This window comes from Astatotilapia calliptera, chromosome 12 (genome assembly GCF_964374335.1).
Source record: "Astatotilapia calliptera chromosome 12, fAstCal68.1, whole genome shotgun sequence".
In the NCBI taxonomy this organism is placed as follows: Eukaryota; Metazoa; Chordata; class Actinopteri; order Cichliformes; family Cichlidae; genus Astatotilapia; species Astatotilapia calliptera.
Window position 1 is genome coordinate 28,833,430 of NC_137433.1, and position 16,535 is coordinate 28,849,964.

The 16,535-nt window shown below is 37.6% G+C and overlaps 1 protein-coding gene across 2 annotated transcripts in view; it reads right to left on the reverse strand.

The window, feature by feature from the left end:
- Positions 1–14,297, reverse strand: part of ikbkb (inhibitor of nuclear factor kappa B kinase subunit beta) — a 36,473-nt gene extending 22,176 nt beyond the window's left edge. For both annotated transcript variants that reach the window (XM_026187511.2, XM_080308830.1), the window contains exons 1-5: positions 14,108–14,297; positions 11,990–12,111; positions 7,374–7,468; positions 3,227–3,347; positions 1,159–1,228 (exon numbers count right to left, since the gene is read on the reverse strand). In XM_026187511.2, coding sequence (XP_026043296.1) covers positions 1,159–1,228; positions 3,227–3,347; positions 7,374–7,468; positions 11,990–12,094 — 391 coding nt within the window. In that variant the 5' untranslated portion in view covers positions 12,095–12,111; positions 14,108–14,297. The remainder of the gene's footprint in view (positions 1–1,158; positions 1,229–3,226; positions 3,348–7,373; positions 7,469–11,989; positions 12,112–14,107) is intronic.
- Between the last annotated feature and the right edge of the window lie 2,238 nt (positions 14,298–16,535).

The window sequence follows — 16,535 nt, forward strand, 5'->3', positions numbered from 1 at the left end:
ATTAACCTCTAATTTGGCACCAAAAGAAGGCATGTGCAGCTGTGAATTTTAGATGTACAATTTATTTAGCTCTCTAAAAAACCTTGTTTTTCTACCAAACAAAGTCATATCTGGCACCAAAAACCACATGGCAGCCACCTAAAATGCTAAGCTTAAAAATCTGTAGCCTTGAAACCAATGGGTGGCATAATGGTGGCTCGGCTGTCTCTATTATATAGAGTCTGGGTTTCATATATAAACTTCAGAAAATGCCAGACAATAATATCTGCTAATGTCATAACCTTCACGGCTGCAGTGCATGTGTGGAACATGCTGTGGATTTGATCTGAAATCTGTGACCCACACTGGGACACACTCATACTTTACTACAGCAAAGTGAGAAGTTAAACCACCAAAGATCAATAAAAACATTATTTTTAATAAACCAATAAAATAGTTTAATAAACAATTTAATTAGTTAGTCTTGAAACACCTGATCAAGTCTTAAACATCAACTGTAAAAGATTAAAGCGTAACAGGCAGCGCAGCTGAAACTCTAATATCACTTTTAATTGGGTGATTAACCTGCGGGTGTGTCAACAAAAAGAGGTGACTGAAGCGGAACATAAGTTTGGGGCATCTAAATGTTAGCGCGTGTGAGTGAGTGCGACTTTGTGGGTGTGGATACACATGACCGGGCCACTGCTTTCGCTCATGAAACAGTTTAAAGTGGATCACTCATTATCAGGAAATGTCCACAAAGTGGTCACAGGAAAAGGAGTTTCTGCATGTCTGTGTCCACTTATGCGCACGGGTTTGAGTGAAATATGCACTCGAGATATCTTTAATCCATATTATTTGTTTCTTAGCTCAAAGTCGTTTATACAGAGACAAACACAGAGTGCATGTTGATGTTAGTATTCATGTATAATGTTTAAACCAAAGAGCATGGGGGTCTGATTGTTGACGTAAGCCCTGCTATGAGTATGATCTCGGGCCACGGTGACTAAGAGGATGGCGGTTTATAGTCAGTGATGACATCACGATACTCACCAGCACCATTTCCTCCCTACTACAGAGAACAGATCACACTCCCAGCTAATCTATCAGTCTTTCACACTGACAATTTAAAAGGTTAGCGTAGTCATGATGGAGATGGCGGTGAAACCAAATACTTACAAATATCCCGTAACAGAATCAAAATGGACCCCTCCCTCATTCCACAGCAGTTTTCCAAAATGTTCAGATACTGCAGAGAGCACAAAAACAGACACTCGACACCTCAGTGACAAGAACCAGGGAGCAGAATGCAACGCAAGTTTACACAGGCAAGAATTCATTACTCTGTCCTTTTTATGAATGTTTTCTTCTTTATCGTTCTATAAAAACTACTTTCCGTCCATTAAGTACATTATCTTTATAAGAGATCAGACATATAAGCACCAATCTTTTTCAAAAGGCTCTCAGGCCCTTTTGCAAACGTACAAATCACAATTTTGGTAGTAAAAGCAGATTTCTTTCTTTCTTTTAAACAAATCATTTTACAGCACTTTGCTGCTGGTAACTTGTGTCAAGCCTGACAAAAAAGGATGGTGCAGTTTTGCGCTCCATCTGCTTAGTTTTTTCGACCATCTGGGATGCTTTGAAATTTTTATGACACTGCGGTTTGCAATGGTTGGCATTTTCCTCTTCTGCTGGCCTCGGGGTGAACACTCAGTTGTTTTCAAATTAAAAACTGCACCAGATTTATCCCACAGAATGAAGAGCAAACAGCTGAGTAACTGTTGGTCCAAATAAATCAGACTTAAAACAGAAAAAAAAAACCCAAAAACATACATGTACAGTAATTGTTAAATTTGCCATTTTAAATTTGTGCTACTAGCATTATTTCTAAACTTGATACATACATGTGACTCAAAAGATTTCAAAAGACAAGCATATATTTCCTCATGTTAAGAATGAGAAAAAATATTACCAACCTAAGATAACCATTCACAGTTATTTAATTTTATTAAAATGTAGGTTTACGGGCTCAAATCCAGTGACCTAAACCACATCAAATCAAGTAATATGAAACAGAAAGTACAACCCATTTGAGTTCCAAGGTTTTATCTAAAGAAAATATGTAAATACAACCTGAGATGAACAACACATAACATATACTAAGTCTTCATTTATTTAACAAACACTAAACTGAAGAACCAGTGTGTGGAAAACTAAGTACACCCCATGACTGAAATCACTGTTTTCTGTATGACTTTATTGGTCTCTTAGATTGTTGTGGAGGAAATCTGCCCTGCTTTCCTTAAAGATTTTGCTTTAGTACATTGAGGTTTTCAAACATTTGCTCTCTGCTCTCTGAAAGTTGCACCACTTCAATCAGGTTGAGATCTGGACTTTGACTGGGCCATTTGCAAACCTTGATTCTTTTCTTTTATAGCCACTCTGTTTTAGATTTGCTGCTAGGCTTTGGATCATTTCTGTCAGAAAGTTGGCTTCCCATTTGATTGTTGAATTATCTGGTATACAGAGGGCTTCCTTGTAAACTTAGTGACTGCAAGTGCTCGGGTTCCACAGTAGCAAAACCAGCTAAAATGATCACCACTCTTGCTACATTCTCTTTACACATACAACTTCGACATTTCTACTAATAAATGACAGGATGTAATTCAGTAATGTGCAATAGTCTTGAGCCAACCCTCGTTCCTTGAAATTTTGCTTCCAAGGAATCAGACTTGTCCTCTTGGCTTTCGTAGTCTTTCACAGTTTCACTATGGACACTGGTAACTTTTTGATGCCTCATCAATCTAGCACTTGTACCTGACATCTTAACAGTGACCTATAATCCATTCAATGTCAGCCTGTGTTATGTCTACACATAGAAAACTTTGTCAATCAAAATGCATGCACTTATTACTAGCAGGTATTGCATAAACACGTATGTTGAAGCATAAATGTAGTCATACCAAATATTGACTTTCAGGCTTGTTAGAGTTGTAAAAACTATTTTTTTTTTTACCTTTTTTACTGCATTTCAGTGTATGTTTGTACATAACACTGGTGGTTCAGGCTTTTGCACAGTACTGTGTGAGATGTGTTGTTGTTCATCTGAACTTTAAGACCCACTAAGGACCAGATGACTCAGATTATATCCTGACGTGTAAAACCTTAGGCCTGAAAGTGGCTGTACTTCCTTTTACACATGACTGTATATGCATATACACACGCAAACATAACCGGCTTTTACCTTTCTCAGATCTCCACCCTGACAGTACTCCATGGCCAGCAACGGCAGATCATTGGTGGCCACCAGTTTCTGCATTCCTTGAGGAACTTCTCGGGCAGCAACCACATTGACATGATCCAACCTAAGTGAGAAAAACTAATTAGAAGAACTGTACAATGTATTATAGCAATATAATTCATTATCATTTTAACCACAAGAAATCATCTTTTGCTAAAATGTTCCTGAAACCGATCTGATGACAAAAGAAAATGACAAATCAGAGAAGGGCAACTGATCTTCCCAAGGGGGTTTCATAAGAAATTGGGAGTGCTGTGGAGGGTGGCACCAATAAGGTAAACTCAATTCTGCTCATTATTAATGCTATCTCTTTAGAAACTGTCACTGGTAAAAGGGGATATTAGAATTAAGCTATAATAAAATGCTAAACTTTTAATCACTATTTAATCAACAATCTCAAAAACACTTGTGAAAAAAGTTTCAGCAAACATTGAAAGATTTAACTCTGTACTAAGTGCTATTTCCATTTTGCTTCCAGTTGAATTAATGGATTTGCAGTTTTTCATTTCTTTTTCCATGTTTGGTGACATAAATCTAGTGGTTTGGTTTTGGTTAAGTGCGTTAAAGTCGGGTTCAGTGTCTGAGTAAATGGCTTCAATTCTGCATTTGAGAGCTCCGGAACATCCTTCCCTTTCCTCATACGAAACTCTCATTTCTGCTTTCAGTTTTTCCCCCTGCACAACGCAAAAACACCTGGGTACATATTAGTCTTTATCTTGCATCCACTTCCAAAGCCTAACATTTTTCCCCATCAGACTTGGACAGCCATTGGCAGCCATTTCAGCCCAGCCTATTCAAGCATGCAGTTAACTTCATGAATAAACTCCCTGTCTTGCGTCACTGCACCAATAATATCCAGTAAGAACCAAGCAAATACACAGAGATTAATCTTGAATTACGCTCCAATGTTTCAACTGACTGCACTGATTAATTTCCAGGTTCTTGGCAGCTATTTCTAAGGAAGTTACGCATTGTGATATCTAAAAAAAATACAATTTGTTGTTTCTGCATTTTTTTTGCCTGGGAACTGCTCTTTTACCATATCCTGTCTTACATAGAAAACATTCGCCTCCACCTTTTTCCACATTAGACACAAAAATATTCTCCACAGGCTGGGATTATGATTGCTTTTGATTGTAGACACAGTTCTGTGAGGACAACAAGTGCGCTTGGATCCTTGTAAACTGTAGTTCAGCATCTGTGTGGACAAGTCTCACAAACTTCTGCATGAAGTGCTGTGTTTAACCTATGATGACAAAATGTACCTCACTCAGACCCAGTTGGACCTTGGAAGTAGAACACACCACAACTCTTATATCACTTAATATATAACACAAAACATGATGCAATTGCTGATACATGAGTACTCTAAATTTCATATATGCAAACAATGCTTTTGTAATTTCATATAACTGACTGAGATAGATACTGTACTATTTACTCTTTGATTCTTTTCTATGTTTTTTGTATGAATTGCAGTGAAGACGCCTGGCATCAGAGTTACTCTACGCTACCATATGTTGTGCTGTTCTTCATTTAAACTTTATTAGAAAAATGTTTAAAACTTGGCTTGCATTAAAAATAACAAAACTGTTTATATCACACAATCTCTGGATCATTAAAAGTCTTACTTTTTGATCTGATTCAATTTCCTCCTTTGCCATTTCTGAAGCTTTGTGGTTTCATAATGTGTCACTGAAACAATGTGTTTCAGATTGCCTCTGACTCAAGTATTCATTACATATAAAAAGCAAAGGAGAGTGTAAAGATAACAGACTCCAACTGATATCAGACTGACCAAGAAAATGATGTACTGCATGTAATCCGTGTTGTAGGAACTCGAATAGCAGAAGACTGATAGCAATCACTGAAATAATAAATGACTGTTATTATGAGTCCTCACACGTATGCAAGTGTTCAGTTAAAGCAATAAATAATCAAACAAAACGAAATACATTCAGCTGTATAGTTATATTTCTTTAATATAGGATGTTTTCTGCTTCTGGGAATACAAGGATTCATATGAAGTCCTTCAAGCTTCAATCCTTGGATCATTTCTGCTTTTAATTTATGTTACCATTAGGCCATCTATTTAACATCTTCAAAGGCATCTCCTATCATTGCTATGCTGATGACACACAGCTATACTTTTCTGTCAAGGCTAACAATCTCAGCAGCCTCTCCTACCTCAGCTTTACTGTCACTAAAGACTGAGTGTCTTCAGCTGTGACAAAGCCGAGGTTCTTGTGTTCAGCTTCTCTTATGTGGTCAGTCATTATACTAGCCTCCTCACCAGCAATATCGAATAAGCATCTAAGAATCTTGGTATTATTTTTAACCAGCATCTCCAAGCTCATCCAGTCTTGTTTCTTTAAACTAAGAAACATCACAAAAAAGTACATGCTTTAATGTTCTCCCAACTCATTTACTGTCACTGACTCTTCACTTTTGTTAGGCTGCTAACAAAAACAAGCCAGTGGTCACATCACCTCTACTCTTACTTGTCTTCAATGGCTTCCAGCTGAAATTAGAAATAATTTTAAAATTGTATTAATAACATAAATCCACATGGCCAAGCTCCTGCACAGATAGCAGACATCATGAGAATTTATTCCAGCAGACAACCTCTTCATTCTTCTAAGCTAGAGGGGTCCACACTTTTGAAGTTGTCGTACCAAAACTTTGTAACAGCCTGCGTCAGCCTGAATCAGCAGTTTGTTTTAAACAGCTGCTGAAGACTCATTTTATAGCTTAGCTTTTCTGTAATCTTTAATCCCTTACTTCTGGCTGTAGAGTGTGTATGACTGAATGTAAGAACGTACGTTTGATTGTGTGTCTGTCAGCTGGGGCAAGTGAACTTATGTTTAATGTATAGTTTTATCCAAACTGTAAGGCACAGTTTTTGGGGGTTATTTTTAAAGCTATACAAATAAAGCTATTATTATTATTATTATTATAACATATGAACTGGAAACTGTTGAATTTGAGAAAACGTTTAGAAAAAAAAATACACAATGCGAGAAAGAGTGGGATGAAGCCTGCATGAGATTTTGGAAATGTTTTTTTTCCTTGGTTTTAAAAAGACATTCTGCATTTGCAAAAGCAACAGAATACCAGATGTATAAACACATTATAACTCAAAAACAAAGTGATGTGTCTTTCAGTAGATGTTCGTGTGCAAATCTGTGTTAAGTAGCTGTAATAATATAATGGTAGGTTGCCATGTCCCCTACCCAGTGTTTTTTTCCCCAAGTTGAGCGTGGGAGCACGGAAGGGTTGCGGTTGTGACCGAGTCTGTCTGAAAACAACACGCTTGTTAAAGTAAGACAAGGGGGGGAGGTTTTATGCGTGTGTTTGCACTACCAAATGACAAAAAGCACATGCACTTCACATCTCAAAACATAATCAAACCCTGCATAAACTGGCATCCAGGGACCTGACACCAAAACCGAAGCCATTAACAGAATGGCTTCTGGTGTGGAAAGAGAATGACTGCCAAAGCAGAGCAAAATGAGGAGGTGGCACCTAGGACGTCAGAAATAACCAAAGTCACCAAAATAACTCACTTTCATGCTGTTCTAATTATCTAATGTGTGATTTTTACTATTTCAGGGCACAAAATTGGTTTTTATATTTTGAGAAACTTGTTAAACAGATGGGTACATAAAAGTCAAATGTCAAACTCATAAGCACCCAGTTTGTCATGGAATGTACCAAAGTGAGTCACGGCAACATGTCAGACTGAACCAGGCTAACATGCCAAAAACGGCCTTAAACCAACGCAGCAAACTGTTTCAGTTTGCACGGGAAAATCACCAATTTCTTAAAAACTGATGTGTCACAAACTGAGATGCATCACTGTGGAAAAAGAGACTTTTTCTTGAAGCTTCCTTGACAGTTTGCTGCTCATTCTGCACACAAGTGCAAGTCAGACTGGGACTTCCAAAAGCAATGGTGGGGAAAAAAAACTGTAGTTGCAAGGGAACAGGTGACTGACCACATTTTAAATGAGTTATAGTTTCTGTATAGGACTTGGATGGAGTTATAATACTGATAATCACTCAACATAATCTCAAATGCAGCTTCTGACCTTTTCATGATCTGGATCTCCAGACACCATCTCTCCTTGTTTCTGTCACTCAGCTCTTGCCGACATTGCTTTATAGCAATCTGCTCCTCTGTGTCCTGAAAACAGACAGACACAAAGTCAGACTTCCATCATTTCAGAGGACATTACACTGAAAAGCTGTTTTCACACATGAACTTTAGCCTTTTATTTGTCTACACAATATCCAATAGAGGTTCTCAATTCATTTGAGATGTTAAACAATCTCTGCAGTGCCTCAACATTCGCTAACCTGGCAGTAACCTTGCCAAAAGACAGTATTTCCCATAATAGCAATGAGGCTGACTCAGATAGTTTCCTGCTTTGTGCTGCAAGTCAGAGACAGCAACTGCAGACAATGTCTCAACCTGATTCTCCTGAAATGTTCAGAGTTCATATGTCGGGGACAAAAAGCTTAAGGAAAAGAAAAAAAAGAAAGGGCGGTTAGGACAGAAAAGAAGGAAAGAGAAAAGAGTAACAAAAGCAAAATAAATTATAAATACATCAGGATAATACATTAAACCTACAAAGTCTGAACCATTAAACCTGAAACTAAAGTCCAACTAGAGTGTTTATTGAACCTAACAAATTTAAAAAATACATTTAATATCAAGTTGGATACATGAGTTTTAATTCATATAATTTATATCCACTTGTATTATTTACTCCATCCAGCTTTTCTTGCAATTGATATAATAATATGATGCTGTTGGGATTAGATTTAAAAAATAAAAATCACAATAATGATGTAGGAGCCTCAAAAACTCATGTATCAAATATAATACACATGGCATTACAGAGTTAAAGTGGACATACAAATAAAAGACAGAAAAAAGCTTCATCTGAAGTGTGAATCATGCAAAGCTGCTCTAGTGGAAATGAGCGTAACGATCCTTTGTGCGATCTTCAATGTTAATTATATATTTTACCATGACTACTTTGTATTCAAGAAACAGAGTGGTCAGACATTCCTACTTTATGATAAACAGAAAAAAAATGAGGGGAAATGGGGTAAAAGAATCACAAATTGGCCATAGGTATGGATGCCCACCGTCAGCTGGGCCTAGCCTGCCTGTGAGCCTGGTTGGATAACCAGTTAAACAATAGATGGATGGACTGGACTAAAACAATGGAAAAATACACAACTATCATTACAACTTTGCAAACCACAGAGCAGACACTATATTAAATCACTTCCCTAAAAATGATGAGAAACAACTTCTTCCTACCTGTTTCTCATGAAGGCGTTTCACTTCCCATATGAGCTATTATTAGCCAACAGTATTGTCGCCAATGCAGGAAGACATAACCTTTCCTGCAGAAGAAGTTGAATCATCACAACGGCAGTACCACGAGAGTCCTCAATCATTCTCCCTCCTAAAGGTCAATTTGCAGTGGCACCGATGATTAGCACTGTGATTACAATGCTAAACTTCTTTTTTTGAATGCTTCACTGATTATTGTAAACAGCAATGGAAGTAAATCATACAAATACGTTTATGGAAGACACACGCACTGGCCCCTCTGTTAGATACTCCTGTTCAGCACCTTATTTATGCAAATATCCAGTAAGCCAATTACATGGCAGCACCCTAATGTATTTAGGCATGTAGACGTGGTCAAGGTGAACTTCTGAAGTTCAAATGGAGCATCAGAATGAGAAAGAAAGGCGATTTAAGTGACTTTGTCGTGACTTATTTGTCATGGGAAAGTCTGAGTATTTCAGGAAGTGCTGATCTACTTGAATTTTCCCACTTTCCAGAGAACAAGAACAAATATCCAGTGAGCAGCAGTTTTCTGGTCAAAATTCTTAGTTAATGTGATGTTGAGGAGACAGAACAGGGCTCTAGACTAACTTTTTGCCACGGTTTAACTGGTGTTTCAACCGCATTGCTTAACACAGCAGTTTTACATATGCACTTTTTTGGAGGGGGGGGGGGGAATTGCTGTCCATACAGACAATACTGATTTGTAAATGTTTAACTAACAATCTTGTGCTTAAAGTGCTTTGGCACTCTTTGGCAATATTGTAGACAATGTTAAACCTGCACTTTCAAACGTACACATGGACTACACGAATATCTGGACCACGACCAATCAGAGAGGGCCCGCCCCTGACTATTTTTGATTGGTTTAGACCACAATAGAGGCATAATGTGTGTCTGCTGTTGACCACACGGAGACTTTCAGAGTTGCGGAGTATTTCTTTTTCTTTTGTTAGTCGAACAGTTGGTCGCACCGGTGCGACCTAAGATTTTTTTTTAGTCGCACCATTGAAAAATTTGGCCGCATTTGCGACCATATTGGTTACACTCTAGAGCCCTACAGAAATAACTAGTCATCATAGACAAGATATGCAGAAGAGCATCTCTAAAAGCAGCACATCACAGCCTCCACATCACCTTTCAGATGAGACGGAATGGAACGTGGATCGTGGATGTGCAGCCAAAAAAATCTGCAGGAACTGCATGATGCCATCATGTCAACACAGACTAAAAAGAGGAATGTTTCCGGCACCTTGTTGAATCTATGCCGCGAAGAGATAAAACATTTCTGAAGGCAAAATTGGGTCCAAGCCAGAGCTAGCAAGGTGCAACTGATAAAGAGGCCAATGAGTGTATATTATTAAATACACATTTTGCAAAATACAGGTGCAGCTTCAGGAAAACAATTATAAAAGCCTGAATTACAGCCACCAACAGAGAATTGGACAGCTCTTTATTTAATGAATGAGAAGTGCTGAAATCTTTCATAATGAAACCACAACAGAAATGATTTTAACTCTCCTTTGTGGATTGTAGTCACATGAAAAACTGAAGGGGAAATGGGGTAAAAGAATCACAAATTGGCCATAGGTATGGATGCCCACTGTCAGCTGGTGCTAGCCTGCCTGTGAGCCTGGTTGGATAACCAGTTAAACAATAGATGGATGGACTGGACTAAAACAATGGAAAAATACACAACTATCATTACACCTTTGCAAACCACAGAGCAGACACTATATTAAATCACTTCCTGGCTCAAAGCCAGCTTTAAAAATGCAACGATATTAAATGTGAGTCATACAACAGCACAGCTAAAGTACAATTTTAAAGATAGGAAAAGGAAGAGCCACTAATCGGGTGTTGTCAGGTTCCCAGAGTGCCCTCTTGTTCAGTGATGTAACTTTCAAATGGTTTCATCCCGTGACTTAAGAGTGACATCATTACAATAGACACTATTTCACATGGGCTGAGTGCACAAAGAAGAGCTTCCTGGAGTGAACAAAACCCATGAAGGTGAAATCCCAAATGCTCTTTTGTTCAGTTCAAAGACCTTCATTCTTTTCATCAGACCCATATTTTATAAATAACACTTTCTGAGCTTCCATTAGTCATAATCTTTCTCCAGGTTGTCCTTAGCACATGTCAGTCTGGCTTGAAGATGACAAATTGAGTTTGTCGCGGTCTACAGCCTCACAGTCAATTCCTGTGCAGTGTTCTACTGATTATCTTCTTCCAGACGATAATTCCTGAGCTGGCGAAGTCATTCAGGAGTGTCTTCACAGTTGTTCTGGGGTCTTTGGAGACATCTCTCACTCAGTTTCTTTCCAGAATTGTTGAAACCTTATACTTCCAACCTCTGTCAGGCTTGTTCTGAACTGTTTGGTCTCGTTAAATTTTGGGAAAATACTTCTAACTCCAGTTATTTAAACTTGGGAACGCTGTGATAGCTTTGTGTATCTATCTCCTGCTTTGTGAGCATCACCAATTCTTATGATGATGACTGATTACATTTGTTTTTGGCAGGATGCTTTCCAAAGTGACAGCTTAAACCCGTGCTGACGTTTTGATATTGTGTGTAAATTGAACATTACAAAGTTAAAGCACCACAGTGCACAACGCTGGTTTGTGCTATGGCTTGCTAAAACATTTTTCAGGGTGGTAATCATGACCATAATAAATTAGTTTTTTTATGAAATAATAGTTCTTGTGTTCAAATAGAAATAAATTATGATTTCTAAAGAAAACTAGCAAGTTTAGAAAATCCCTTACTCTTTTAAAAAGTAAAAAGCTTTGAATTTCATAGGGGACCTAATATTTTTATCCTCAAGAGTTCTGTAGTATCAAAATAATCCAGTGAGAGTTGTTTATACATTCTTTCACGCAATTCCACGAGTGTGATCTTAGTGAAATACAAACAGACATTAGCTAAAAGATGAGTTTAATTTGTACCCTACAGCTAATCCACCTCCACGGTCATTATACTGTTTACATGAGCTTTCGCTGTAGGAGGAACAAGGAAGCTTTGCCTCAGCAGGTTGAGGAAGTTTTCCTCATCTTAAATCTTTACTAAACACAAAGAGGGAAACACACAAGTGAACTTTCATTTCTGATTCCATTTTAAAATGACTATTTCCCTCTAAACAAAACCTTAACTTTAAAATTTGATCAGCAGAGGTAAGAGCCGATGGCTTCCCAGAAACTTCAGCAGGACATGTATAATTATCTTGTCAGTGTAATAGTTTGTTATTCAAACATCCTCTTTCCTGTCTATTATGTCCTAAAGATATAAGATTCTCAAAGATGTAACAGTATGCTAGAAGTATGTGGAGTGAATACCTTGTTTTGCCATCTTGTGACATTTCCAAAGCCCCCGGTGCCGAGCCGCTCCTTCAGCTCCCAGGGCCCACAGCTCTGCGGCTGCTGCAGGGGGACTCGATTCATGACCTCCTCACCTACACCTAAAACAACAAAATAGTGGATCCGTCATGACCCATTACTAAGGCTAAAATGTTACGTTTGGCCTGAAAAATGTCATGGGAGTATGCATTTGTCTGAGCACGCAACCAGTACTCAAGCAAATAATTAACTGCTTCGTCTCGAACAAATGCCTAAAAAAAGCCTTGTTTGAAGCTTCTCAGCTCTGAGACCTACAGTGTTTTCTGGTTTGTACAGGAACCTTTTATATTTATACCTTTATACCTTTTAAAACTGATAATAGGTGCATTGTTTAAGTGAAACATGCAAACACATATAGAGATACAAAATAACATAACAGTTTGTACGATTCTGACAAGCTTGAAAGTATCTCGACCGATGGCTTCCTATCTTGTGTTTTTCTACCCAGATCTGCCTTTCCAGCATTAGCAGTGTTTGGGAGTACTGAAAAAAATGAAGCCATAGACAATTAGATTCTTTCCAGATGGTACAGTGTGATGGATCAAAGTCTGACAGTACTTGTCTGTGTTCATAATTCCATTAAATGCAGCCCAGAACCATGACTGACTCTCCACCGTGCTTTATAGATGGCTGTAGACACTCTATATGATGACTGGAACCAGAATTTTCAGATCTGGTTCATCACTCCATTGGAGCTGTTGCCACTGACTTTCAGTTCAGTTCTTGTGTTGGCATACCTCAGCCTTTTCTCCCCATTTCCCTTCCTTAAGAATAGCCACGCTTCCACTGAGACCATTTCTGATGAGGGTTCAGTGAACAGTAGATGGATCAACTGAAGGTCAGAATGCATCTCGCAGCTTCTGTGTCAGGTCTTTGCTGGAATATTACCCATTTCTAAAAACACGAGTTTTAGTCATGCCACTTCATCTTTTGTCTTCCACTTGTCCAGTTTCCTCAAACGCACTGCACACTATGCCAGAATATGCCAACCTTTTGACTGATAGGTGTTTGGGAATCACTCAGTTGATGCAAAAACATTATATAAACATTTTATCTCCATCATTTATGCCCTTGTTTTTGTTTTGTTTTGTTTGTAAATTCATCTAAAGGAATGGGAACAAATGTGTTTTTGCAAAAGACCTTTAGCGTCTGAATATACTATTTTAAGCTAGTTCTTTGCTATGTTATATGTAAACAAAACACTGGCTCATTTTTGGGTTAGGTGCCTTTTTGAATGATTCATAGGTCACTGTTAAGTGGCTTAACAAACCAAACATTCCCCTGAAAATGATCAGGTACAAGGACTAGACTAAAAATGAGAGAAAAAGCAGCGAATGTCCAAAGAGTAAGAGTAAAATGTCCAAGAGTAAAACATTAATTTGGTAAAATGAGTAACTTGCCTATTGGTCAGGGACAGTAAGAAAAGAAATGCTGTGTTTGTCCTGTAGGTGATAACATATGTATACAGAAACAGAAACAACAGTGTTGGTGGCTTCTAAACAGCAAAAAAGTAACAAAAAGCTGTATGAATTCCCATAAGCTAATTAACCTATTATAAAAAATGAAAAACAAAATCTCATTGGGAACTTGTTGTATTGTCAGTATTGTTATAAATGTGACTGCAGGGGTCTGATGGATGAAATAAAAGCTCTCCAAACTGTGAAACTACATAAACACTGAGTTTATGTTTTACAGCAGCTGCAATAAAACAGACAAAACATACATACAAACATTCCTATAGGCGAGTCTAGCTTATTAAAAAAAAGCCCGCTACGTGTATATAAAGAAAACGAACTGTCATATAGTCGCAGACTATTAAGAGGCCCATTAAACACTACAGGGGCGCTACATGCTTGAAGGGTTTCGTTTTAAGCTTCATAGACTGACTTACAGTAAATATACCGCCGACCTTTTACTCATTATAAGAATATTATTCACCGACACACAAAAATTTACTTTCCTTTTGTACTTCTCTGTTCATATAAAATGAGCTGGAACTAGTCTTCGTGTTTTATTTTCAAGGAGAAAAGCGTCAACATTTCAACTCCCGAGTCCTACCTTAGACTCCACACGCAGCGTTCACGCGTTTTCACGCCTTTTTTGTGTTTGAACGGCAGGTTTACTGTGTGTATCCGAGATTTCAATCAGTAAAACTTTAATAAAAACTACTGCAGCAAATTTTGGCGACACAACAAATCTCCAAACACTCAACTTCCTGATACTGATATTTCCTGTTAACCTGACGAAGAAACAGCCCCGCCCACTTGTAGGGAAAGTCCTCGGATTATGTCCTGCTGGTAGGTTTATGCACTTTTCAACCACACATTATGAGTTTGATCACCATTAAACGGAAATTTTCTTTAATTCCCCAAAATTAAATTAAGAAACTCATAAGTGTAAACTCATAATTGTAGAAAGTCACTTAATTTAGAAACAAATACTACATTAATCCAAAAAACCCTTATTACATTTTTTAAAAATTGATTATTTTAGTTTAAAAGTTAGTTTAAATGTTTAAGTGAAGAATTATCGTAACCCCTAAATCATATTATGTCATGTACATTAATAATTTGGCGTCATTTGTGTCTTTCTACATAAGCAATGTGGCATCCAAACAGCCGTACACATAAAGGTCACTTTAGTGTCTCTCTTTAACTAGAAAAATGAAACACGGGGTCATCGAGAAAGAATGTGACCTAGCTAATCTTTCTGAGAAATAATCTTGCGGATCAAACGCTTTCAAAAACAATGGCCATCTTTTTTTTGTGGGCAATGCCATCCCAGCTGTCATAATTCAAGAAATAAGTACACCTGGATCTGTCTGGGCTATCACATTCACACCTGCGCTCAATTTAGAATCTCCAATTAACTTAACTCTGTGCATGTCTTTGGAGTGCGGGAGAAACCCACGCTGACACAAGAAAAACAACCTGGTTTCAAATACAGGACATTCTTGTTATGAGGCAGTAAACACTGAACCACTGCATGAATGTATATATGATATCACTGCTAAGGGTGCAGCACCATTACTGTAGAATCAAACTTCCCAAACTGCTTGACTCACCCCTCTCATCTGCATCATGACCTGACAGCTCATATTAACCTACTGAAAGTCTCCTTCTTGGCTGCCCCTCTTTAGTTTCATTGGTTTCTTTTCTGTCTGGATCGTGCCCTTGTAGATCTTTAATCAAATCAGATGCTCAGATTCTGTGAGGCAAATAAATGACAAAAAAAGTAATATTTATACATAAAGCGCCTTTTATAGACATAAAGCGACAAAACAAGAACTAAGAATAATTACAACAAAATAATTAATAGCAATGCAGGGCCGGTTTAATCACAGGACAAAACAGAATGTATAGATAATTTAAAAACAGCTAATATCAATAAGACTACAGGTTTTACTATTTTTGGGGTGATCCAGTTGGGGCAGGCCTACTATTGCAAAGTTGGATATTTTTAGATCAGTTAAAATCAGCTTGTTGACGTCTGTTAAAGTGTTCATCTCAGTGTTTCACATGTTCTGACTTTGCAACATCATTGTTGATATAACGGGTGTTATATTTGGAGAAGATGCACTTCAGAGTTTCCAGAGTATACCAATGATGTTTTTTTCTGTTTAATCACCTGTTGTTTTTACATGGAGTAATGTGAAAACTTCTGCTGCTGTAGCCCATCTGCTTCCAGAATGGACATGCTGTCTGTTCAGAGATGCTCTTCGGCATAGCTTGGCTATAACAAGTTGTTATATGAGTTACAGTTGCCTTCCTTTCAGCTTGAAGCAATCTGTCCATTCTCCTCTGACTTCTGTCATCAGTGAGACATAACACTAACATCAGACAATTAAATTTAAACTTACACCTAGTTACCTCAGGGACACAGCTGCGTCCCATACAAGAAGATAGATAGAAGTCTTCTAAGGCAAGTCTGTCTTGGCTTAGAAACAGCTGTATCCTCAGCTTGTTAAAATTATTCCTTGTCTATTGAACTACAAACACTGGAAAGTCAGAGAAAATTGAGGTACATGGTTAATATTTACAAAAAACATGGTAAGTGAAAAATTTAATATCTAGTTAACAGTAAGTAAGTTTTGATGTGTTCAAAGTTACATTTTGTATTCTTTAATGTAATAACATTTGTAACCATTAGTTAAAAGTTAAATTTTGTAACTGAAGGTTTCTATCAGCACAGAGTGCCTCAGAATATTTTAAAAAGCAAATAATCTGATCAAAATTAGGTAAACTATCTTGTTCCCACTGGTAGAGCTCATGAATGCACAAAATGTTTGCCCACCGGATTATGTTAAAGCTGTTTACCTTGTTATGTTTTGTTTGCTTCAGCCATAAAAACAAAATAAAAAACTGCTGGAATATTTCTATATTACAGTTTTTATTTCGTTTTTTAAAAAAAAACTTGTACTAAAACACGTCTAAGTTTTGCACAGTCGTCTTTTTCACTCTATCTCAGGTTTGCTGCCAAGGAAAAT